The sequence below is a fragment of the Camelina sativa genome, chromosome 3 (genome assembly GCF_030686135.1).
Source record: "Camelina sativa cultivar CO46 ecotype springtype chromosome 3, ASM3068613v1".
In the NCBI taxonomy this organism is placed as follows: Eukaryota; Viridiplantae; Streptophyta; class Magnoliopsida; order Brassicales; family Brassicaceae; genus Camelina; species Camelina sativa.
Window position 1 is genome coordinate 25,201,528 of NC_141882.1, and position 25,670 is coordinate 25,227,197.

At 41.1% G+C, this 25,670-nt stretch overlaps 3 protein-coding genes, 1 long non-coding RNA gene and 2 pseudogenes across 14 annotated transcripts; 3 read left to right on the forward strand and 3 right to left on the reverse strand.

Annotated features, from left to right (window-relative positions):
* Nucleotides 1–790: 790 nt before the first annotated feature.
* LOC104779187 (receptor-like protein 7 pseudogene) lies at nt 791–14,384 on the reverse strand (annotated as a pseudogene).
* On the forward strand, nt 4,288–4,575 carry LOC109130726 (uncharacterized). Its single transcript, XM_019240633.1, has one exon. It carries the CDS (start codon nt 4,288–4,290, stop codon nt 4,573–4,575), a length of 288 nt encoding a protein of 95 aa, XP_019096178.1.
* A 1,103-nt stretch (nt 14,385–15,487) lies between the features above and the next one.
* LOC104777697 (protein OSB1, mitochondrial) lies at nt 15,488–17,205 on the reverse strand. 4 transcript variants are annotated; one of them, XM_010501994.3, is made up of 4 exons: nt 16,802–17,205; nt 16,416–16,560; nt 16,172–16,259; nt 15,488–15,982 (listed from the first exon to the last, which is right to left on the reverse strand). In XM_010501994.3, exons 1-4 carry the CDS (start codon nt 17,092–17,094, stop codon nt 15,720–15,722), a joined length of 789 nt encoding a protein of 262 aa, XP_010500296.2. In that variant the 5' UTR covers nt 17,095–17,205; the 3' UTR covers nt 15,488–15,719. The 4 variants fall into 4 exon arrangements, with proteins under 4 accessions (XP_010500296.2, XP_087362899.1, XP_087362900.1 ...); XM_087506773.1 differs by having other exon boundaries at nt 16,797–17,197; XM_087506774.1 differs by having other exon boundaries at nt 15,488–15,979; nt 16,797–17,179.
* A 3,053-nt stretch (nt 17,206–20,258) lies between these two features.
* Nucleotides 20,259–21,268, forward strand: LOC147947675 (uncharacterized). 7 transcript variants are annotated; one of them, XR_015594417.1, is made up of 4 exons: nt 20,259–20,394; nt 20,532–20,629; nt 20,736–20,852; nt 20,953–21,268. It is a non-coding gene; the product is annotated as an uncharacterized LOC147947675 (long non-coding RNA). The 7 variants fall into 7 exon arrangements; XR_015594418.1 differs by having other exon boundaries at nt 20,532–20,593; XR_015594412.1 differs by having other exon boundaries at nt 20,532–20,852.
* Nucleotides 21,269–21,611: 343 nt separating this feature from the next.
* On the forward strand, nt 21,612–24,586 carry LOC104779188 (deSI-like protein At4g17486). The gene is made up of 5 exons (XM_087506776.1): nt 21,612–21,939; nt 23,122–23,182; nt 23,307–23,564; nt 23,684–23,971; nt 24,059–24,586. The coding sequence occupies exons 2-5, from the start codon at nt 23,146–23,148 to the stop codon at nt 24,313–24,315; spliced, it is 840 nt and encodes a 279-aa protein (XP_087362902.1). The 5' UTR covers nt 21,612–21,939; nt 23,122–23,145; the 3' UTR covers nt 24,316–24,586.
* A 30-nt stretch (nt 24,587–24,616) lies between these two features.
* LOC104779189 (peroxisomal membrane protein 11A pseudogene) lies at nt 24,617–25,436 on the reverse strand (annotated as a pseudogene). Its single transcript, XR_015594419.1, has one exon. The product of XR_015594419.1 is annotated as a peroxisomal membrane protein 11A pseudogene (transcript).
* Between the last annotated feature and the right edge of the window lie 234 nt (nt 25,437–25,670).

Consider the following 25,670-nt stretch of genomic DNA (forward strand, 5'->3'; position numbering starts at 1 on the left):
TACGAAATTATTCATGAAACATTAAAAGTTGAGGCAATTTAATTCAAGAGTGATGGAGAGATAATGCTTAGTATGATAATGTTTAATATGTTTAGTATTTGGAGTTTGGAGTTTAGATTTTAGAATTTTTAGTTATTTTGTATATAGATAAGGGTATTATTGAAAATGGATTATTTGTTAAGGAAATTTAATATATAGAACACCATTAAATTATCTATTAGAGTAATTATATTATCAGATTTTTTCCCAAAAACAAAAATGTAAATAAATATATTTTATTTTAATTATAAAAAAAGACCATATTAAATTGATTATGGGGTAACTAAAACAATGTTCCTATTACTATAGTAACATATTGGTTAAAAAATTTCAATAATACTGTAGTAATCACAAATATTTAGTAATGTGTACTTTCACTTTTCTCATTATCTCAAAATGACTCTTCTAAACATCGTATAACAAATATATATTAAAATATTAGAGTTAAACAGTAATATTATGAAAATTAATTTCCAAGACATATATTAACAATTACATGTATATTTCATATAAAATTGTATAGAAACATCATTTTTCATTTCAAATTAATAATGCGTACATAACCCACGCATCGCGTCGCGTATGCTACTTTCTAGTATATAATACATCAAAGGAATAAATTATTTATGATGTTATCATATACACCAACTTCATCGAACATAACAGTAATGCATGCGTTAATGATTTCTGGTGGTCCGTTACTTGCTTCGGACAAAAAACTTCATGAACCACTCATGCTTATACGAAGCCACTATGTATCCCAACTCAGTGATTCTTCTTCTTCTTCTTTTGTCTCCAGCGGTTCAAGTGGGGCTTTAATATCTCTACAAACATCCTTAAGGGAAGGACCATTAATTCCGGGGTTTCCATCATAGGAGGAACATTTTTGCCTTCGAAACTGTGTGCCTTGTGGTATGGAACCTACAAGCTGGTTATGTGAAACGTTTATCACTTCGATAGAAGAGAGTGCCCCAAGCTCGGAAGGAATCTTCGTCAAGTTGATTAAAGAAGATGGGATGTGGCCCGTGAAAGCATTGCTTGACAAGTTGAGAATAAGAAGCTCCTTCAGCAGACCAATGGAATCAGGAATCGGTCCATGGAGTTGATTTCCTGAAAAATCGATGGCTGTGAAGATTGTAAGGATACGTTCCATCTCCATTGCTATTCCTTTACTCATCAAGACAAGTGAAGTGTAGGTATAACTCTGAATGTACTCCAGTTCTGGATTATTATCTCTCATGGAGGTCACCGCAGTCCAGTTCAAAAATTAATCAGATGGCAATGTACCAAAGAAGTCATTATGTGTTACATCAATGATTTTCAACTGAGGAAATCCAAACCAAATCCCATCAACACTATGTAATGTGCCATGAAACTTGTTAGAGCGGAGGACAAGAACTTGAAGTTTCTGCAGAGAATTTAAGTGAAAGGGAAACATGTCGTTGATTGTGTTGCTTCCCATGTTTAAAACTTCCAAGGCAGAGCAACCAACAAGAGAAGCTGGCATTTTTCCTTCTAATCGGTTGTGACTGAATTCAAGTGTTATTAAGCTCTTGGCGTTCTGAAATATTTCAGGAAGAATCCCGCTGAGTTTGTTGTTACGGAGATTAAGATCTGAAAGAGAACTCATCACCAGAGTCTCTAAGCACCGAGGAATCGAGCCGTTGAGGTTGTTGTTTGATAGATCTAGAATCTCTAGAAAGCTTAGTCCACATATTGATAGAGGTATCTCTCCGGTGAAGTTATTCTTAGAACCCGAAAAATAGTTGAGATCTTTGAAGGACTGGATCAAGAGCTGTCCTTGGAAAGCATTTGAGCTTAGATTAAGATCACTGATTCGACATTCAGGAGAAACTTTGAAGGATCCATTGAGAGAGTTGTTAGAGAGATTCACAAAAGACAACTCTGGTAGTCTCCATAACCAATCTGGTACTTGACCTTTGATTTTGTTGTTGGAAAGATCTAGTTGTTCTAGTTGTCTTCCGTATCTTATGAACTAAGGGAACTCATTGATGTTGCAGCCTCGCAAAAACAAATGTGTCAATTCTGATGAAAAATCTGAATCATTAGTGATATTTGCTGTTGAGAGAGAGATGCCTGAGAGAAATAATGTCTCTAGCTTCTTGAGAGGCGATAAGACATTTAATTCAATTCCTGGACCGAAGACTTTGTCGTAATTTTTACTTTCAATAGAAAATTCTCGTAAATTAGGTAACATAGAGATATTCCCAATCCCAGTAAAGTCGTTGAATTCGTTAAAACTCAAAAAGATATAGGTCAAAGAGGGAATCTGGAGTAGGGATGAAAGAATGGCTGATGATTTGTGGAAGGGAACCTGTGAACTGATTTGAATAGAGATAGAGTTCACGTAGTTGGGTCAAATTGAATATCCAAGCTGGCAAGTTTCCAAAACATCAAAGAAAGTCAACTGTTTAAGATTGCCAATTGAAGATGGGATTTCACCAAAAAAACTATTCCTAGAAAGATCGAGATATGATAGATGAGAAAGGTTCCCAAATGAAAGCGGAATCTTCCCTGAAAAGGATGTGTCGTAAATGTGCAACTCTAGCAAAGAAGTATTTTCACTAAAAACTGGAAGTTTTCCTCTCAGATTTGGATTGTGGCTTAATCTAATGGACTGTAAGCTCAGTATGAGAAGAACACTACTTGGAAATACTCCAGACAGGTTGCAGTTGGTAAAGTGTAGTAACCTTAGAGATTGAATGTTTGAAAACTCATGGGGGATTTCTGAAGAAATGTTTACTTGGCTCATATCCTGGTCTCTAAGATTCCTCAAATTTTGAGCAAGTAGATGAAGAAAATTTTCATCAATGGATAAAAACGAAGAATCACTAGAAGATGAAAGATCGAGAGACACCAACTTGGTTAGCTTAAGAAGCTTTATTGGAATTTGCCCTGATGTTAGGGGTGGATTCTCCTCCTAACAATTAGCTCGGCCCAGGAGAATCCTCTGAGGCCCAAATAAATGTTTGGAAGATGAGAAGGGTATTTTGGTCTTTTAAAGTGACGAACCGACACAGTTTCTCTATAAATAACGACGTACGGCGCTTAATCCAAGGGATCAAAAAAACGCTACAGAAATCACTAGCGATTAAACGTTAACAGCTCGTCGAAACATAGATCGACGAGTCACGAACCCGTCCATTTCAATTCTATGTCTCTCGTTTAGTTAACGACCGTTGTAATCCAGATTTTATCTAAGTTAAATAAGAAAGAGTCGACCTCCTTTTTACCGAGCTATAAATATCTAATTGTGATCGATCTCAACATCAACAATTTGGCATGCTAGGTAGGGGGAGCCAAGTCGAAACTTTCTCTAAGAACTTAGAAGACGGACCTACGGAAATTGACAAGATGACCGGAGGAAACAGAGATGCACATCAAGAAGGATCATTAGGAGGAACGATCACCCCAGCAACGGACCAAGCCGGGAACGTAGTACTCCCTACACCCGATGCCCCTAGGAAAACCGCGGCTGCTGACAGCCCCGGCGAGTTCATCATAGCTACTAATCTGGCAAGCCCGTCAGGGACCGAGGCAACACCGACCCCCGAGCAACTCGCCCTACTTGCTGATTGACCCGTCTCTAGCATCGACGAATTATTCCGCGGGATACTGATGCGACTCGACCAGCAGGAGCAGCGAACGAACACTTGTTTGGATGCGTTAACCACGGCACATGCCAGATCGCAAGAAGAGATAAACTACATCAATACAACTCGATCGAATCTAGCGAACTCCAGCATTCTTGGGGTAACCGCAAGACCACAACAGCAGGCCGGCAATTCAGATCCTCGTCCAACAAACCGAGAGGGGCCGATTGGAAACCAAGACCCCGAATTGAAGGAAATCAAAGATAAAATGCAAGAAATGGAGGCAATATTCCAAAAGGTAACGAGCAAGGGACCAGAGGTAGACCTCGTGCTGGAGGCGACACAACGAACACCATTCTCCAGAAGATTAGCAACAATGCCGGTACGGCGACCAGTTATGCCAAGGCTCAGCTACTACGATGGAACCGCCGATCCACGAGATTTCTTACGCACCTTTGGGGTATCCCTCGGCCCACTGCAATTCAGTCCGGAAGAGTATGACGCTGGAGCGTGTCAAGTCTTCGCCGAGCATCTGACAGGCACCGCACTCAGTTGGTTCTCGCGACTCCCTTCTGGATCAATCGACAACATAAAGAACCTGATAACCGAGTTCTTGAAGCAATTCTCAGTTTTGATGGAGAATAAAAACTCTCATGCCGACCTCTATGCCCTAACACAGGAGCGTCAAGAATCGCTTCGGTCTTTCATAGGACGATTCAAGGAAGTCGTCGTCAACGTTTCGATCCCAGATGCTGCGGCAATCATCACACTCAAGAACGCTCTATGGTACGAGTCTCGCTTCAAAGAGGAACTGTCCCTAACACACATAGAGACCATAGCCGATGTGTTACTCCGAGCAGCAAAACACATCGAGCTCGAGGAAGAAAAGGTCGGCAACGCTAAGAAGCACGCAACAGCATAAATCACCGTGGCTAAAGAACCAACGATCGTACCTCCAAAAGTCGAGCACACGGAGCCCCGACAGCATTTCACCCGGAATCAAGACCGCCCCCGCCGTACCTTCGCACTCGGTGAAGACGTTCATCAAAAACAACCATGGAACGTCTACGTTAGAAGAGAAGGAGGGGAAGGCAGTACGACCCAGTATTGCCGCTACCTCCAATCGATCCTGATGGAACGATACAAAAAGGGGGTAATAGTCATCGACCCTGACAGGAACAAAACCTCCCGTCCAGGGAAAAACAACCCTACGAGAGGAGAAGCTGCCACCTAGAAATTCGGAAGCAAAGATTCCAGGATTCTCGATGACCAAAGTGGGGATGAATTGGAACGGATGGACGACATCATTCACGAGAAGCAACTTTGTACGGATCGTAAATTAAAATCCACCGCAGCCTCGGCGACGGACAAATATGATTATGGGAGGCCTGGCAGGGTGCAACGATTCAGTCAGGTCAATTAGGGATTACACCAAGAGAGCCGAGATGAAGAAATCCTGGCCATCAAGAATCGATTCCCCGAACGCTCTGATATCCTTTGACAATAGCAACCTAGAACTGTTAGATATGCCACACAACGATCCATTAGTCGTCGAGCTCCTCATAAACGAAAGCAAAGTCACGAGAATTCTGATCGACACCGGAAGCTTGGTGAACGTGATCTTCAGAAATGTCTTGGCTCAAATGGAGATAAGCGAAAGCGACATCGTATTGGAGTGCCACTCGTTGACAGGATTCTCTGGTGACTCCCTTATGACAATCGGCAACATAGAACTACCGATCTTCGTTGGGGGAGCGGCTCGATATTTTCGCTTCGCTGTCATCGATAAACCCACTATCTACAACGTAATCCTTGGAACCCCATGGCTCCACAAGATGCGCGCAGTCCCGTCGACGTACCATCAGTGCGTCAAGTTTCCGATGCCGAAGGGTGTGTACACATTACGGGGAAACCAGCAGAGCGCAAGGGCGTGCTTTCTAATTGAACACAAGATGTGTACGGCGAAAAAGTTATAGCAATCAAAGCAACGGGTTGGCGACAATAGCTCGTCGTCCACAGATGGCAAGCCAACCCCAATCCAATAGGGTGTTACCGCAACAGGGGAAGTAATCATCGACGACTCCGACACAAAAAGGCGCGTGAATATCAGAACGGAGCTGACCCCGCAGATGCAAAATGAGCTCGTCCTCTTTTTGTGAACTAATGCGGCAACATTCGCGTGGTCAATGGAGGACATGAAGGGGATCGATCCCACCGTAACGACGCATGAGCTCAATGCCGACCCAACTCATAAACCCGTCAAGCAAAATAGAAGAAAGCTGGGTCCAGAGCGATCGCAAGCGGTCGACGACGAGGTAGAAAAACTACTTTGCGTTGGTTCGATTATTGAGGTAAAATACCCAGAATGGCTAGCAAACCCAGTGGTCGTTAAAAAGAAGAACGGCAAGCGGAGAGTGTGCGTTGACTTTACCGATCTAAACAAAGCTTGCCCAAAGGACAGCTTCCCGCTTCCAAGGATCGATCAGCTCGTCGAAGCCACCGCCAGAAATGAACTTCTAACGTTTATGGATGCATTCTCAGGGTACAACCAAATCTTGATGCATAAAGACGATCGGGAAAAGACCTCGTTCATCACCGATCAGGGGACCTACTGTTATAAGGTCATGCCATTCGTCCTAAAGAACGCTGGAGCCACCTACCAACGGTTGGTCAATAAGATGTTTGCCGAACAAATCAGGGAAGCCAAGCGAGCACATAACACATCTCCGACAGTGTATTGATATGCTAAACAAGTATGGCATGAAGCTGAACCCGGCAAAGTGCACCTTTGCGGTCAAAGCCGGCGAGTTCCTTGGTTATCTGGTAACTAGATGAGGTATTGAAGCAAATCCGAAACAAATCAAAGCCATAATTGACCTACCCGTACCAAAGAACGCCAAGGAAGTACAGCGACTAACCGGTCGGATAGCCGCCCTGAACCGCATCATTTCACGATCCACTGATAAATGACTCCCGTTCTACCAGCTTCTCAAAACAAAAGGAAAATTCGAGTGGAATCAAGCCTGTCATGAAGCGTTTGCTAAACTAAAAGAATACCTATCAACCCCGCCGGTCCTAGCTAAGACGGAACATGGCAAAACTCTATTAAAGGACATCGCCGTGTCAGCATCAGCTGTCAGTGGAGTGCTAGTCAAGGATGATCGAGGATAGCGGCGACCCATTTTCTACGTCAGATAGTCGCTCGACGACGCCGAGACACGTTACCCAACGGTCGAAAAGGTTGCCCTAGCAGTCGTCACCTCTGCGAGAAAACATCGTCCATACTTCCAGTCGCACACCGTTGCAATATTGACCAACCAACCTCTGCGAATGATCCTCCACAGCTCGAACCAGTTCGGACGACTAACCAAGTGGGCGATAGAACTCAGTGAGTATGACATCGATTACCGCATCCGCCCAACCGCCAAATCTCAGGTATTGGCAGACTTTTTGATCGAACTACCTCTCAGCAATGACAAACTATCCCACAATAGGGTGGACGAAATATGGACCCTGCATGTCGACGGAGCCTCTTTGCAACTCAGTTCCGGGGTCGGAATCCGCCTGACATCCCCAACAAGAGAAATTCTGGAGCAGTCGTTCCAACTACGCTTCCAGGCAACAAACAATGTCACCGATTATGAAGCTTTAATCGCCGGTCTCAAACTTGCCGACGGAATGGGGATCAAGCGAATTCGCGAATTCGCCAGTCAGTTCAGTGGTGAGTACGATGCTAAAAGCGAACCTATGGCGGCTTATCTCAATATCGTCTGAATTCTCTCCAAACGCTTCAGCGAGTTCGAGCTGATCAAAATCCCAAGAGGAGATAACGCTCCAGCCGACGCCCTGGCAGCACTCGCCTCGAATTCAGACCCCAATTTCCGACGCGTCATACCAATCGAAAGCATTGACACGCCAAGTATTAAGGAAGCTCGGCCAGCAACCTGCCTCGCCCTTCATCAACCGAACGAGATAAGAACCACGTGGAAAACTGCAACCTCAAAATGGGACTTCGAACCTCCCTCTGAAGACGACAAGACGGATTGGGGAGTCGAAATCTGTGCCTCTTTGGCAGACGACGACATGCCAACAGACAAATGGGCAAAACGACTGTTGAAAACAAAGGCTGCCCACTATACCCTAATTAAGGAACATTTACTTCGGTGGACCGCATCGGGAGCGTTACTCCTTTGCTTACATGGTAAAGGCACAGAACGAGTCATGACGGAAACGCACGAGGGAGCCAGAGGGAACCATTCGGGAGGACGAGCCCTGGCACTACGCATCAAAAAGCATGGCCATTACTGGCCAACCATGATATTTGACTGTGAGAGGTTCGTCGCTAAGTGCGAGAAATGCCAACGACATGCACCCATCATCCACCAACCTATGGAACTACTCCGAACCGGAGCAGCCCCATACCCGTTCATGCGATGGGCGATGGACATAATTGACCCACTACCCACGTCAAGACAGAAGCGTTACATCCTCGTCCTAACCAACTACTTTGCGAAGTGGGTAGAAGTCGAGTCTTACGCTAATATAAAAGCTAAGGACGTCCAACTATTCATGTGGAAATTCATAATTTGCCGACATGGGCTGCTATACGAGATAGTTACCGATAACGGCTCCCAGTTTATCTCCCTTCAGTTCGAAGATATTTGTGCCAAATGGCGAATCAAACTACGAAAGTCGACCCCGAGATATCCACAAGGAAACAGGCAGGCAGAGGCAACGAATAAAACCATTCTCGACGGGTTAAAGAAAAGAATGGATGCCAAGAAAGACGCTTGCGCAAACGAACTTGACGGAGTGCTCTGGTCTTACCGAACGACGCCACGATAAGCCATGAGACAAACACCGTTTTCCCTGGCCTACAGGATGGAGGCTATGGCCCCCGCCAAGGTCGGATGTTCCAGCCTTCGTCGAACAATGCTCGTCCAGGATACCGCGCTTAACAACTAGATGCTTATGGATAGACTTGACGAGTTAGAAGAGGAACGCGATAGGGCACTCCTACGAATTCAGAATTACCAACTCGCCGCGGCCAAATACTACAACAAGAAAGTCCACAATCGGCACTTCGACGAAGGCGACCTCATCCTACGAAAGGTCTTCGAGAACACTGTCCAGCCAAACGCCGGGAAAATGGGAGCTAATTGGGAAGGGTCATACCAAGTATCAAAGATCATCCACCCCGACGTGTACAAGCTACTTACAATGAGTGGTGAACCGGTTCCACGACCCTGGAACTCGATGCATTTAAAATGTTTTTACTATTAAAAAAAAAAAAAAGACGACCCAGTATACCCACTAGTATAGTTCGGAAGACTGTTCCTTTTCTATGTAAACTGAACTACGAACGGCTTGATCCTTTCTGATCGAAGGGTACGTAGGCATTCCCGTTCACGGGATGCAGCCGCCAATAATAAAAGTTCTTTTATCTTCAAACTTTAATGTGTGCTTACTTATCACCTTAGCCCGGTGATAAGTAACTCGCAACTCGCTAAACGAATAAGCCGACCATCACGCGTCGCACCTTAGACAAGAGTAATAAGCCAAGAAGCAACTCGCAACTCTAAGAAGAAACAGGGATTCGACTTCGAGTGTCGCACCCATGACTACGGTTCGACGATGTCGAGCCGTAACATGCTGCCCCTTTTTTAAAGCCGAGTCGCATCTCGCAAAATTTCTAGAAGGAAAGACAAGTAAGTCGACCACCGCTAGTCGCAATATTAAACACAAACGAATATAAATAGGCTAAATTCAAATGCAAAATCAGATCAATCCGTAACTTGATAAAGGTCTCAAGGGAGCCGACCCCAGAACGACGAGAAAGGAAAAAAAACAAATAAAAAATAAACGGACGCCACAAGGGGAGAAGATTCAGCCTCCAATCCCCAGGTCGACATTAGAGGGTTCGTCGAACTCTAGCTCGCCCAGTTTCACCTGCCAGAAGGGGCACTCCCTGCGTGTCCAAAGGGACATCCGCACCCCTAACGGCCATCTTCTTGAGGAACGAACAAATTCCCTCAGCGTGGCGAAACTCGCAAAACATGTGATCAGTACTCTCCAACTGATCAATGTAACGAATCAGCCTCTCAATGCGAGCCCGACGAGCTGCGATCTCCGCGTGGCTTTCGAACGGCCTCCTGGTCAAGGGCTTCAGGTCGTCCTCTTCAAGATTAGGAATCCTCGCCTCGGCCAAGAACGCCTCGCTGCGTGAGCGCTCTTCCTGCAATCGATCCATCCTCCATTGCGAAACGAAAAGCCCTTCGGCGATCAGGATTTTAAGAAACTCGACGGTCCCATCGATGCAATGAAACTGAAAGTGTCGTTCGAATTGGCAACGAGTGGCGATGATGTAAGCCCTTAGCCTCACGATCTGAGCGTCGTACGACTCGAGCTCGCCACAAACCACGTCATCCTTGGAAACGATCTCCGTAGCTCTGCAGGTCGACGAACGGGAATCCCTTGCGGCCAACAACTCCCGAGCTCTGCTCAACCATGCTGACCTTGTTGTAACAGGCATGACGATACTCTAATTTGCCAGAAGAGGAACCTACAAAAAAAAGAGGAAGCAGATAGTGGAGAGCAAGACAATTCGGAGGGCAGATTTATAGGGGAAATCGTGATACTCCCAAGGAAGAGCAACCAACCAATGGGCCTCGAAAATCATGCCCATTGAATGGTCGACAAAAGGAGTTAAATTAAAAATACGAAATAAGTAAAGATTAAAGATTCACAAAAAAGTTAAGAGGTCTGGAAAGAAAATAAAGATAGTACAGAGAGCCGACCCCTAGACACGGCAAAATGACCCAGAACAAAAGACAACATCATTATACAAGGCCAGTAACCGGCAATTCACGACCAGGGGTCGGTGGAGTACCATCCTCGCGACGATCGTCTTGTGGAGCGCCGCCTTCTTGTTCAGTCGTCTCCTCGCCACCGTCAGCTTGAGCATCCTCGCTTTCCGACTCGTCGTCCTCAACCTCGTCGTTCTGCTCTTCGGTGTTCACGCTCTCTGGAGACCCAACCCACTCAGGGATCGCAGGGAGGGGCTCGGCAAAAAGGGAGGAGAGGTCAAAATCAGAACGACGATATCGGGAATATCAATACCCTCAACCTCGTCTTCAGCTGGAGCATCACGGCTGAAACCTTCTCTTGAACCCTCTCGGCAAGGAGAGAGATCTGCCCCTCAGCGAGAAGTGTCTCAAGCATCTGCACGTTCCCTATGGCCTGGTTATACTCGAGGAACCTCTCCCTGGATGCCTCGAGCGCGTCGGCATGCTCCTTATGCTTTGACAGAAGGTTCTGCGCACGATTGGCCAACTTGTGATAGGCACTGAGTCTCTTAAAAAGGTCGAACTTCTCTCTATGATCCCTGAGCCTTTTGGTCTCCGAGTTCAAGGTAAGGCGAAGTCTATTGGAGGCGGAGTCGGCCTCCCAAACCTTTGAACGAAGGTTGTCCCTCTCCGCGATCAATCCGCTACGATGATACTCAAGCTTCGACACCTCGTCACTCAGCCTCAGGTTGGAACGCATCACCTCGCTAAGCTGGGCTTCAAGACGCTCGATCCTATCAGAAGGGTTCGAAGGATCCGAGCTAGAGGCCTCCAATTCGCGGATCCGACGTTCGTAGCGAGAGACCATACAATTAGTGCGCGCGACAAGCTGTCAGGAGCACAGAATTAGTCGAAAGAAAGAAAAATAAAAGAAGGCAAAATCGCAGGAAAAGTAAACAAACCGCGAAGGCAGTCTGAGCAACGTCGGTGATAGCCTTCCCTTCCTTCAACCGATCGACAGGCAGTAAACGGCCCGTACCGAAGTGAATCCTACGAAACAGCTCAACACACGACTGGGAATCTTCGGGGAAAAGCAAAGTGGCAGTAGAGTGGGCAAACTCCCAGCGGTAGTCCAATGTCTTCTGCGTTTTAGAAGGATCAGATCGTTCCTGACCCACACCATCTTTTCTCTTCTGAGAACCATCAGTCGCTGCGACTTGGCGACCAGAAGAATCGCCGACCTTCCTTCCAGGAAGCGTCTCGGCAGGTCCAATGTGACGATTCGGAGGAAGTGAGCTGGTTTTGACGGGCTTCTTCCCTTCCCGAATCTCCCAAAAACGCCGAGTTGGAGGAGGGATGTCGCGAGACAGATTGGCGACAGGGGCATGGACCTCCCGGTCGACACCCGAGTGGCCGCTAGGATGAAGTGGAGGGATCATCTCAGGTTTTTGACGGTAACGAGCAGACGCGTTAGGGACAGTCATGTTCAGCCTTCCCATCGTTCCAGCTAAAAATAAAACAACGGAATCAGTATAGAGGCACAGCAAAAGAAACCGCCATAAAAATAGAAAGACGACTCACGGATCTTCGCTTTCGACGGGGCTCCGGATTTCTTTGGACGATCTGTTCTGGAGTCGGTACCCGGCCAAATGTAAGGGCAGAAAAGCCTGATTGCGTCGATCTCGGCCAAAAATGGAGCGGAGCACGGCAAAAGACACCGAAGAATGACAACTGGAAAACAAAAGAAAAAGCACATAAGAATTTGGTCAGTAAACGGAATGAGAGAAACGATGTACAAAAAAGATGTCGCCTACCGGGTGAAGGGTTCTACCCAGAGAACAAAGGGATAGAGGTATCCTCCATAACCCCCGGGACGACCTCTAGAAAAAAATAAGAACGCCCCCAGTTATAAGTTTTTCCTTAAGCTCCTTCGACGAGAGGCGGCTTCTTCGACGAGGCCAAATAGTAAATCCCGGGGGTTTTGGACCGATTCTCCGGGTTGAGGGTCGTCAACTCCTCGAGATGGTCACACGTGAGCTTAACTCCTGCAGCTTCGGCCATAATTGAGAGACTCACCGCATTACGGAAGGTCGCAGGAGAAAATTGAGAAATCGCCGCCCTGCGCCTAGCGAAATACGTCATCAGAAAAGCAAGGAGAGGAAAAGTAAGTCCGCACTCGGTAAAAAACTTCTCCGATAGGCAAATGAAACCAGGAGGAGCATCCCAAGGGCGTTGATGCGTAGTAGGAATTCGGATATTCGGCCGGACGCCCAACTTCCCGAATTGAACGGCCCTAGCAGCCGCGTCCACTTTCAGGGTCGAGGAGAGGATGTGAGAAAACATGTTCGAGCTCACAGCAGGGACCTCGTCCAAACCCAGAGAAAGCCCCTCGTCTAGTAAAGGCTCGTCCACCAATGAGGGAACTTTGCAGGCGAGACTAGAGGAACTAGGGACCGCCGAGTTAGAAAATAAGCGGCACTGAAGGACGGCAAGTTTGGCAGTATCAGAGTCAGAGGAAGAAGGGGAAGATCGTCTGGGGGGAAGGGCCGAACCCTATGACAAGTGGATTTGCCAGAATCTCTGGAATCGGAAGGAGTGACCTCCCGGAGATGGCTCACAGCGGAGGGGTCGATCGACGAAGAAGACATAAGGGAAGAAACTGAAAAGCTAGAAGAAACTGTGAAAGAGAGAAAGAGAATCGTACCTTACAGCAGAGGAGAAGCAGAAATGAAAAATAGTTGGGAGAGAATGAGAATTTATAGGCGGAGGGGATTTAGGAGTCATCATTACGGACGCGAAACAAAGCGACGCTTGGGGTTCCGAACTTCACGCGTTAGCCGAATTCCACGCGCCGGATTAGACAGATTATCTTGAAAAACGAGAAAACCCACTCGCGACTTTCCACTTTCCCTATCTTTGTCCTCACACCGACTCCCCAATTCCTCGATCTTCATCCCATTCGAGTGTAAGACGAGGGGATCGGAGGATATCCAGCTCGTTGAAAGCAAGACACGTCGAGTTCTTCGCTAAAACTACGAACTGGAAGCGGGGGGGGGGATACTGTTAGGGGTGGATTCCCCTCCTAACAATTAACCCGGTCCAGGAGAATCCTCTGAGGCCCAAATAAATGTTTGGAAGAAGAGAAGGGTATTTCGGTCTTTTAAAGTGACGAACCGACACAGTTCTCTATAAATAACGATGTACAACGCTTAATCCAAGGAATAAAAAAAACGCTACAGAAATCACTAGCGATTAAACGTTAACAGCTCGTCGAAACATAGATCGACGAGTCACGAACCCATCCATTTCAATTCTCTGTCTCGCGTCTAGTTAACGACCGTTGTAATCCGGATTTTATCTAAGTTAAACAAGAAAGAGTCGACCTCCTTTTTACCGAGCTATAAATATCTAATTGTGAACGATCTCAACATCAACACCTGATAGTGAAGACTGGGAGAGATTAAGTCTTTCTAGCCCCATGAGTTTATCAAACTCAGCTGGGAATTGCGAATTGTTGAAATTGTTGCCAGCAAGATTCAGATCACGGAGATCACGCAGTCTAAAAAGACTACTGCTCGATTTAAGTGGGCCATAGAGGAGGCCGTCGCTAAGGTCTAGTCCGATGACTTTCCCCGACGTAGCAGCACACATGATGCCATCCCAAGAACAACAATCACTTTTATTCACCCATGATTTATCCCAAGAACGATAGTCACTTTTATTCACCCATAGTTCATCCCCAGAATAAGAGGTACATATGGCTCGATCAAAAACTCACTCTTGAACTCAAGAAGAGCATCCCTTTGGTCAGAATGACACAAGTGTTGTGTAGAAGAAACAAACATGTTTAGAAAATTTGAAATGAGAAAAAGGAAACGGATGGAACGAAGAAGAACTCTCATTTTCTGATTAGTCAAGAAAGCTTTCATATTTGTGGAAATAAAAAAGTAACGTGAAGTAGTTAGTAAAATTAGTGTTTAAGGTCACTACGTATATATATAAATATAAACAAACACATGAAAGTCGATTGATTTGATGTTTTGTAATCTTTTTGAAGAAAAATCTTCCCTGCTAAACAGTCTTTTGAATCCTTCCATATCCAATAGATTTAACTTTGAAATAGCATTAAGCAAGATTGCAACTACTAAACTCGTTATTGACGTCAAAAGACCAATCATGTTTAGATATTTCTCACTCCTTTTCTGATCTTTCAACGAATCTGCTCTGCATGTTCACTCATTTCGCAGACTTAAATCTAAATTGTGAAAATAAAGATGATGTCTTCTATTGTTGTGAACAGAAAAAAAAAGAAAAAAAGAAAAAACGATTATAAGTTGGGTTATTAATTGTCTCACACTCAGGACCATGTAACATAGAGTGATGCAATACACTTGTAACATCCCAAGAACATCTCGTCCTAATCCTAAATCCACGACATGTTTTTCCCTCGTTGTAGCTTCACTTTCTATGGTCTAGATCTAGTAATCCAATCCGGAGTCAGGCCAGAGAGCTTCACCTGTATCTTTATGCTCGAAGTTCAGGTTGCTTTGGTGTTCTTCTTACTTCCCATGTTGTCACACCACTCGCATGAATTTGTATTGAAGACTTGCCGCAAGCTTGTTGAAACATTTTCGGATTGGTCTTTACAATCTTCTAAGGAAAAACCAAAAAACACAAATGGTCATGTCATCAGCTTTTAAAAGTCAACTAAATGAACTATTTCAGTTCAGATTGGTACAAGGTTACTTTAGCATATATTATAAACGGATCTTTATACTACACAAGTAGTATACACGAATACACCATTCATCATGAAAGCTAAGTGATGGGATCCCATTCCTTCGCAGGTGGTTTCAAGTGTGTGGGTAAGACTAAATTTTGTTGGCTCCTCTAATATGTTGTTTTAGTGTAGCTCTGTATCCGCTGAAATAAAAAGTTTAAATTTTTTAAAGGAATCATGGAGTTTTTCATCAATAAGATTTATCTTACACGATTCAAAAGAAAATGACAGTTAGTCACTTATATTGACAGTATGTTTATAAAAACAAATAATCAATAAAATTCCTTTATATTAAAATTAATTAATAGAATTAACCAATTAATGTACTTTGCAATATAAACAGCCACACAGTGTAAGGATTCTGGGTGAGCACTATGATGAGTACAATGCTCACAAAAAATTACAACCTGATCCCATATAAAAAGGGTTTTTAAGATGGTTGGCTACTCGCTCATTCTCAGGATGATCCAACACACTTATATTGACAGTATGTTTATAATCCTAAAGCCACTCGGAAAGACTGCCACGACGTGTTTTTTCCTCATTGTCGAAACACTTTCTCTGGTCTAACAATTCAAGTCGTCTAATAACCCAATCTGGTAAATCTGAGCCAAGCCAGAGAGCTTCACCTGTGTCTTTATGCTTAAAGTCAGGTTGCCTTGGGTTCTTCTTACTTCTTCTGTTGTCCCACCACTCGTATGGATTCGAAAAGAAGACTTGCCACAAGTAGATCTCATCGTTCTTGGATTCTTCTATACCATCTTCTAAGAAAACATCAAAAACACACAAGCTCATTTCAGCGGGAAAATTATCATCTTTTTACACAAAATGTAGAAGCTAATGAATAGAACTTATGATAAACCCAAAACCAGAAGATATACAACACGTTTCAATGTGGATTCCTATTCATTACCAATACAGGGGATGATGAGTAGAAGAGAAGAGATAATAACCTGCTGCTGATATTGGTTTTTCGGATATCTGAGAATCTAAGACGTGACTTGGTGGAACCGCCGCATAATTCACCTCTGTCAAATTAACCTGCAATCATTCACAATTCACAAACATTACACAAGGTGATTTTTAAGCAACAAAGAAGACATATTATTAACATTACAGTTACATATATGTAAACGGATCTCAACTACACAAGTAGTATATAAACAAGACATCAGGAGAAGCTGCTGAAACAGATACCTGGTAACCAAAATCTAAGCCGCAAGATTCATCACTGGAGCTCTTGCTGTAAGAAGCAAGGCGGCCTGAGACAAGTATGTGATCATTTGGCTTCAGATGCGCTATACACATCCGTGCCATTGCGTCCCACATACTAAGATATATCCTGTCATTGTATTGCAGCATCACATTAACAAAGTCTAATTCAAAAGGAAACTCTCATCAATCTTCAAATGAATCACAAGGCTTAGGCACAATACAGATCATAATCAAACATCATTAAGGCTAACTAATCCAAAGAATCCAGTTTCTAATCCCAAACTAAGGATAACCTAATCGTCGATTAAGCAACAATCTTAGAGATTACATAACCGAAACAATCAAAACGCGAATCGAACAAACCTGACCTAAAGCTCCGACTACGATAGAGCGGGTGTTTCAATCTAAGCGTAGTGAAAACACCGAACCTATCGGGTCCGGTGTCGATGACTCGTATGGGTCGATCAACGAAACCCATAAGGCTCACGGAGTTGAAAAGATTGAAGTTGAGCTTCGTCGATAATGGTTTCTTGAACAAACGCGCGTGATGATAAACCGCACTTTCTCCATCGGAGAAGAAACGAGATTTAGGGAAAGACAACGGAGAGATTTGAGAAGCAGTGCGTTGGATCAAGCTTCCGAGTTTGAAGAACGTGTTCATCTACTCGAGATTCGAATCTAGGGTTTATCTTGGCGGACATTTTTTTTTTTGTTTTTGTTTCTCTAATCGCTGATTTTGATCTTTCGGAGACCGAGGAGGTCTCTTGTTTCCTGTTATTGGGCTTTGATTTTCATATTTTAATTTAGGCCCATTATGGTTTTAGTCAATTAAATTTGGATATGTTAATAATATGCATTCTTCTTAGCTAGAAAATCATTGATTCGGAGTCTTCTTATAGAATTTTAGAAATTCCTCGTGGAATTTCACAATTATTATTACCGTAAGTCAAAGAGGTATGTGACACTATAAATATTACGAATTTCATGGCGGATCTTTCGAAGCGTTACACAAAACTGTCTTACCATATACTATAAAATTATAGTCAAATTTATGTTTTTTTTATATAGTCAAAGATATTTAAAATATATACGGAATTTCTCGAAATATTTCAAATGTGATTAACTTATTTTGCACTATCTAGTAAAATATTTTTTTGAAATCTATAATGAATTTCCCAATATGTTACATTATGGTCATACTATGCGATTCTCTTTCATAGTCAAACTTTTGCGATGTTTATCTAGTTAGATTTATTTCGAATTTTACAGTGAATCTCCCAAATCGTTACATAATCATCTTTTCTAGTCAAATATATTTCAGATTTTACAATGAATAGCACAAAGATTACATAGTTGTCTTTCCATAAGAATTCATTTGGAGGTCAAACTTCTTTAGTCAAAAACATTTAGTAGTTTGACTCTAGTTATTGATAAGATGTTGAGATTTATTATAAGAGTAGGGATAATTGTTGTGAGTTTTTTCTCAAATCAAACTAAAAGCCTCTCTCTACACACCTAAACCTTTCAGATGAAGATATGACCTCCAAGTTACATTTTTCAAACCATTGGCAGACTCATTATCTGAGTCTTGTGATGATAACTCCTTCATGTAAATTAAAATGTTTGTTGTCAATAAATAGCCTTGAAGAATCCAAAGGATGTTGTAATGTTGAAGAAAGTTTAGTTACATGGTAAAGTGAAACTAAAAAACAAAAAAAAAAAGATCTTAAGTTCTCCCATTTCACTAAACCTTACAACCAAAACTGTCCTCATCATTTCAACTTCTCTTGGATTTTTCAAGTCTACAGTCACTAAACATCATTCGAAACCTTCTCACATATTCAACGGATCCGATCATCATGAATTCACACCCAATATATTCTTTTCGGATCCAAACATCCACATGCAATGAATTACGTCACTAAGGTATTAATGGCTCCCTGTCTAAGATGGATATGGTATTTTTTTGTTTCTTTCTTTTTTATATACTCTGAGCTAATTAAAACATGGGCCAATTTTCTGAATAACCATATTCAATTACTTAATAAAAAAATATAGCATATCATTCAAGAAAAATAGAAAACTAGGATGAGGGGGAGGGAGAATTATCATTTTGCTGTTCTAATTGTTTGGTAGGTGATAGTGGGTGGCCAGAGTTAGGAGTGGAGGCCAGTGGCTGAAGGCCGGGGTGGTGGTTGTCGACAACCAGAGGTCGGAGGTGACCAACAGCCTAAGAAGGTGGTAGGTAGGGGATGGTGGTGGTGGTAACGCTGGTGGTGTTTTGTACTAAGGATAAAATGATCATTTATACATAAAACATATAGAATATGATAGTTTGATGGTTAAGAGATGTAATGGTTAGATAGTGAATTAAACGTTTCTTTTGGTTATTGCTGTCCAAATCCCTTGAAATATTTCCTACTTCCATGATTTTGTTTTTCGAGTTTTCAGAAATATTAAATTTTATTTATTTATTTCACTGATTTTATCTGTTGAGTTTGTGAGGAATTCAATAAATAAAAAAAGTTATTGATAGTTTAATTTTTGTAATTTTCTCTTTTGTTAAATGGTCTAGTTTATTATTGACTGTTGAAGGGTTCTTGTTTTCTAGTTCAACCCAACAAGATGTAATAAACTTTTTTTTTTTTGATTTCCAAAAACAATGAAAATAAAAAGAGAATCTTATAATTAATTAAAATTAAATTTATTTTTAAGAAATTATGTAAAGGTGTTAACAAAAACAAAAGAAACAACGAAATATTGTGTTGGATTTTTGTTAAGTTCAAATATTTTTATAAAAATATGCAAGAAGACCCATATTTTTCTTTGCTTGTGGAGTTCAAAAAATCATGGCTGACTCAATGTATATACATAGTTAATCTGTAGTTAAAAATAATTTAATTTCTATTAAATTTGGCAAAATGTATATTTAATTACATATTAAATCTCACAAAGATGTTACACAACCATGCTACACAAAACACAATGATGATGGAACACTAATTTTTCATTGCAACTTGAAATGACAATTTCACTGAAAAAGTTATCAAGTCTTAGAGAGAATAATTTTTTACACGTTATCTATATATTAAATATAAATTTGTTTGACTGAATGATATTTATTTCATTGTCAATAACAATGTTAAAAAATAAAAATCCATAGATAATATTTTTTTAAAAGGTAAATTTATGCTAAATTCGACAAAACTATCAAATTCTTTATTTAATCTTACAAAAACGTCACCACAAAAGTTTATTAGGAAGTAAACAATTATTGCATAGTTATCTAGTCAAAGATCTTCTAAACTTGACAATAAATCTTCTAAGATGTATAAAGAATCTCTAAATTTTTTTCTAGACATATCTACTAAAAATAATAATTTGCAGACTAGTTTAAATATATTAAAAATAGGGTTACTATTAGAATTTTTGTTTCTTTGATGGTGCTAGAATCACAACCTATATATCATTGAAATAAGATATTGTAACTAGCAATTCATGATGGATCCTCCATTTACAAAATGGAACCTTGGTGGACCTATAAGGATTTAAAGAAAGTCACTGATGCAACTTAGCGAAACATAGATCTTCATACAGTAGTTTAATAAAAGATGACCACATTTAAAAGAGTAGTCAGTAGAAACTTAAAGAAGAGAATATTGTCTATTCTGCCATGAACAGTGAACAACTTATTCATAAATGCCACTTTCGTTTTGGGCTTTTCCTGCCTGTCACACGCTCACTGATGAAAGACATCTTTACCCTCTTTCAGATATGTCTGAAAATTAAAGAAATAATTTAAAATAAGAAAAACAACATGTTTTTCAAAAAAACAAATCTCTCTCTCTCCTCATTCTAACGCTCGACTTTTCTGTTTCTCCATCTTCATTCTCTCTCAATTTTTCATCTTCTTCTATCTCAATGTTTTTTAGTCACAGACTGAATCTCTATTTCTTTTTTGGTAATACAAACTGAATCTCTTTCTGCAAAAATCCATTTGTTTCAGTCTGTAGCCTGCATATAATAGAGAAATTCTTCATCAAGACATAATTCTTCGACCGAGATCTCCATCTGATCCGTTTGCCTCTACCATGGCAGGTGAAATCGCTAGGTCTAGTTCCAGTGTTCTTATACCCGACCGCATGCAGACAAAACCGCAGGTATGCAACTCCGGTGGACCAGATCCAGCCGGCCAGGTTTTTGTCCATCCCTATTATGTCTTTTGCTCTCTTTAGTGGACTATATATGTTTGGTAATACGTTTTGTGTCCATTGCTAACAAAAAAATTTGTGCACACTTGAGGTCTGCAAATCTGGTGTTCGGTGGATCAGATCATACCGACCAAGTTCTTGTCTACCACTATTAATCTTGTCCACACTGCAGGTTTCCAGATCGGGTGGACCAGATCCAACCGACCAGGTTTTTGTCTACCACTATAATGTCCTCCTATCTCTTCAGTGGACCATATCTTCATGTGTTTTGTTTCCATTGCTAACAAAAAAACTTGTACACACTGCAGGTCTGCAGATACGGTGGACCACATCTAGTAGCCAAGGTTTTTTGTCCATTACTTATGTTCTTTGTCTTTTGAATGGACCATAGCCAAAGTTTAGTATAAAGATTTGTATCCACTACTAACTGGAAAATAATGTCCACACTGCATATCTGCAATTCCGGAAGATCAGATACAACAACCAAGGTTTTTGTCCATCACATTGTTACAGAATGATGAACAACATGTTTACAAACAATTAATGTCAATCTTGATTTATTTTCAAAACTTTAATTGTAAATGTTAATAATCAATGATTTAATGAAAGAGTATTTTCGTCTTTTTTATATATGGCACAAAATTGAAAATAACAGTTTTAAAAATGAAAATTAGAAAATGGCATTTTCTACAACTTTTGTTTAGAATTTGGCATTTCTAATCAAATTCCCCTTAAAGAACTCTGTTTACCTCTTTTGCCGAAGATAAGAGTAATTTGGTAAAACAGAGTTCTTGGTTGGGTAACCAAAATATTTTAATTCTTTTTAACAACGCAACAAAAAAAATTCAGAACTTACACCGAATAATATCCTAAAATATAGTCCTCGGCCAATTCTCCATATATAAAGCAGAGAGTGACAAAAAAAAAAACTGATTTATTAAAGCGTTTTGTAGTGAAACGCAATTTTAAGTTAATCATCCAAATGCGTTTTTGATACTGTTGTTACCAAAGTAAGTGAGGATAAAAATCCAAACAAAACAAAACATACATACAACCAAAATAAAATAAAAGAAAAAGACACAACGGGGAGAGAGAAAGAGCGAACAAATCCGTTCTTTTTCCCCTTTCTCTCTCTCTCTCTCTCACGCACACGCACTCTCTCATCTTCTTCTTATGATTTTCAACTTATTACAAAAACAAAGAGAGAAAGAAAAGAAAAAAAAAAACTTCCAAGTTTCAGTCTCAGGTGGTTCACAGTTAATGCTACGCGGTAATGGTGAATCTATCCCAATTTCGTAAGTTACACATTCCCCCACAAACTCTTCTCTGTTAATTTCTAAAACAAAAGAACTGAATTTGCTTGCTGTGTCAAATCTTATATTACCCTATTCGTCTCACATTGTCCAATTCATTTGAAGATTTGGCTCTGAATTGTCGGTTTAGTTTTTGTCGGAGAAATTGGAAAAAAAAAAATGAGATCTTTGAGCAAAGGGTTTGTTTATTTCTTAGTCTTTATTACTTTTACTTAAATCTATATTTGGCAGATCTGGAACATATAAACCCTGGAAACAAGACCATATCATTCTTAGGGGATTTTTTAGTCTCTCTGTAGATATCTTTAAATGTGTTTCTAAATTGACTGTGCTAAAATGGGTTGCAATCAAAAGTTCACAATTTCTTCCACTTTCAGTAATGTTTTTCACTTCTAAAGCACCCTTACACTTTTCAAGATTTACCGTTTTTGGTAATGAGTGTTTTAGTTCAAAAAATTTGGGTTTTTTTCCTTTTAGATTTTAAATTAGATCTTTTGACTCTTTACATCAGCTAACCACTGATTGATTAGTTGGAATCATTTTTACTTTTTTTTTTTTTTTGTTAGCCTCAAGTAGTTGGAATGAGTTGTTGAAAGCTTTGACTTGTCTCCTTAAGCTCTTACTTAATCTATCTGTATCATCTTCTCCTGTCTAGTTCTCATTTATTTAATACACAAACTCAACTACATCTTATTGTCTTCATAATTGCATTCTGACATGGTAGCAACTCTTTTGGAACATGACTTTGATATTATAACTCTAAAACCTTTTTCTTCTGATCTCTGTAACTTTAGTGGATTTGGTTTTAACATTTGATTTAACAACTTGTTGTTTAGGATCACATAACAGATATTGAGATGACTTGGCCTTCTTTATATTAAGATGAACAAAATGAGACCAATCTTGTTTATTTTAAGATGCATGTCTATTATATTTATGCTTTTGTGTATAATGTAACTGGTTGAAGCCGGCCAAGAGAGATTAGTGCTGACTTTTATATGAGCTGTTGTTGTTGTGTTTCAGCCAACTAGCATAAGATAAAATTAAAAAAGGAAACTTTTTTCATTTCAGTCTCTTATGTTCTATGAAAACATAATGTGGCACAGAGCTCTTTGCATGTGCACCATTCAGAATCTTTTATTGATTGATGATGTTTACATACAGGATAACCTCTACTGAGGCATCCAAATGTTGAAGGGAGAGGAAGAACCTACACAGAAGAGAGGTAAGATTTTGATTTGAAATTTGTGTGATTTATGTGAAGATCAAAATGTATGTTCTACTTTTGTTATATGTCTCGATTCTTCATTGCGAGTCCAATATTTGAACAAGAGTTTCTGAATGGGCAGGTTGGTCAGATTCGCTGCTAGACTTTCGGTCAGAGTTTGGGAAAAAGATGAAATTTGTGTCAAAGAAACGCTGGAAGTCTCTTGGACCTCTTCATCTGAAAAACAAATCAGTTGCTCGGTTTTGCTTCTTCTCGAAACTGAAGTCAAACAACCATGGTCCAGGCCGTGCACCAGTCTATCTCAATGTTTATGACTTGACTCCTATTAACGGATATATCTATTGGGCAGGCCTTGGTATATTTCACTCTGGTGTAGAAGGTAAGCTTTAGGGGCTTGTGTTTTCTTGTTGCTATAGTCTAATTCGAAAGATTGGCACTTCTGGTGTACGTATAGTTTACTGCTTGCTGCTAACTCTGGACATTTGGTGTTTTGTGCAGTTCATGGAGTAGAGTATGCTTTTGGTGCCCATGATTATGCCACAAGTGGTGTTTTTGAGGTTGAACCAAGACAATGCCCGGGTTTCAAATTCAAGAAATCAATATTCATTGGAACCACAAATTTAAACCCAGCACAAGTGAGAGAGTTTATGGAGGACATGGCTTGCAGTTACTATGGGAACATGTATCACTTGATTGCTAAGAACTGCAACCATTTCTGCCAAGACGTTTGCTACAAGCTTACTGGCAAAAAGATCCCAAAATGGGTGAATCGGCTTGCACAAATAGGTAACAACAAGGTCTGCTGCATTTTGCAAATTGTTAAACTAATTCTGTTAGATTTATACTGGAGACAAATTTGCTTTTCATCTGCAGGTTCTGTGTGCAGCTGCATACTTCCCGAGTCTCTCAAGATAACAGCGGTTTGCCATGATCCAGACGGTCAAATCCCAGAGGAAGAAAACGAAAAGCGAAGTCTTAGAAGTTCATTCAGCTGTCTGTCTTCAATCTCCATGAGACAAAAACAGCTTTCGACATCGTCATTGTTCCTACAATCACCTCTCAGAGGCTGCTTACCTCCATGGCAACTCAAACGCTCGAAATCTAACAGCAGTTCCTTGAAAGAAAGGTAGACAAATCCAACAAAACCATTGCACGTTTCCTCATTCGTTTTCTTAGCAAACACGCCCCCCCCCTTACGGTTCATCTTTGTAAGGGAGTTCCAAAACAGATTCCATCATCAGTCTCTTCCATCTCTTATTTCATTTTTTAACAGGCTTTTATACGCCCACTCTTCTACTACTCTCTGTTTGTATTGCTTCCAAATTTGGATATTTTCTGATTTAAAATCATGTATTGCCCTCAACTCTGTTTATATCTAGATTAGCTGTGTCTTAGTTCAAACCCCATTTTCTATTCTCACTCTCTCAAAGCTTTCTACTTAACTGAATCATTCATTGAAATTGAGACGGAACAGTGTATCAAAACAAAACCTTTATTCGAAAACGAATGATGAACAACATCAACAAGAAACCCAGTTCTTATGAGTACTAACAATAGCTGAAAACAAACCTGCAGAAGAAACCACACTCGGAGCCGATAACACTCCTTTACCATCACCAATATCCGAAATCGTCATCAACCCATCAGCAAGATCCTGCATAATAGACAAAACCTTCAACGTCTTCTTCCCCTTGATCATCTTCATCTTCTCATCTTCACCATCACAAGCTATCCCTCTAGAAACCGAGATCTCAATCGTCGAAGCAACACAAGTCTCTTCCTCTCTCAATTTCCTCAAATCCCTAACCTTCATCGAAACGCTACCAACATACCCAACCAATTCAGCCCAAGCGCTGATCTTCTGAAGCCATTTCGAGTGTTTCGCGTCGATCAATCCCGATTTCGTCAGCCATATGAACTGTTCGACGAAATAGTACAATCCTTCGCCGCCGTAAGCGATCAGAATCAATACGAGGTCGCGATTCGAATCCCATCTGGAGGATCTTAGAGCGTTGATGTCTTGTACGAATTTGCCGAGACGAAAGGCTTTGCGGCTGACTCCGACGCTTGATTCGAAGCTTTTGAGGCGGGGGAGTATGGGTTTGGTTTCTGGGATTAGAGATGATGCGAGGACGATTTTGGTTGCGTAACGTGAGATCTTTAGGAGTTTGTCTACGCCATCTCTTTTGGATAAATATGTTTCGAGATGGTTTAGGAAATCTCTGTCTTTTGGTTTTGGTTTTGAAGCCATTGGAGATGAGTTTTTGAGTTCCTCAAGGCACACGCGAAAGAAGAAGAAGAAGAAGAAGAAGAAGAAGAAGATAACCAAAAAAATGAAAGTTTGATTAATTGGTTTGCGTGCCCGCACCGAATTGTCCGGTTTAAATGATTGTGGTGGATCCGAAATATTTATGTGACTTATTTTGTCAACTCATATCTAAATTATCTACGAAGTACAATTTCGAAAATATGAAACAAACACTTA

Bases quoted from the DNA above. Each gene is read 5' to 3' on its own strand.
- LOC104779188 (XM_087506776.1), top strand. From the start codon at position 23,146: ATGTTGAAGGGAGAGGAAGAACCTACACAGAAGAGAG. The intron at 23,565-23,683 runs GTAAGCTTTAGG...TGTTTTGTGCAG, and splicing joins ATTTCACTCTGGTGTAGAAG to TTCATGGAGTAGAGTATGCT. The intron at 23,972-24,058 runs GTAACAACAAGG...TTTCATCTGCAG, and splicing joins GAATCGGCTTGCACAAATAG to GTTCTGTGTGCAGCTGCATA.
- LOC104777697 (XM_010501994.3), bottom strand. From the start codon at position 17,094: ATGAACACGTTCTTCAAACTCGGAAGCTTGATCCAACGCACTGCTTCT. The intron at 16,561-16,801 runs GTCAGGTTTGTT...ATACAATGACAG, and splicing joins TATCGTAGTCGGAGCTTTAG to GATATATCTTAGTATGTGGG. The intron at 16,260-16,415 runs GTATCTGTTTCA...GAATGATTGCAG, and splicing joins GCTTAGATTTTGGTTACCAG to GTTAATTTGACAGAGGTGAA.
- LOC109130726 (XM_019240633.1), top strand. From the start codon at position 4,288: ATGGAGAATAAAAACTCTCATGCCGACCTCTATGCCCTAACACAGGAG.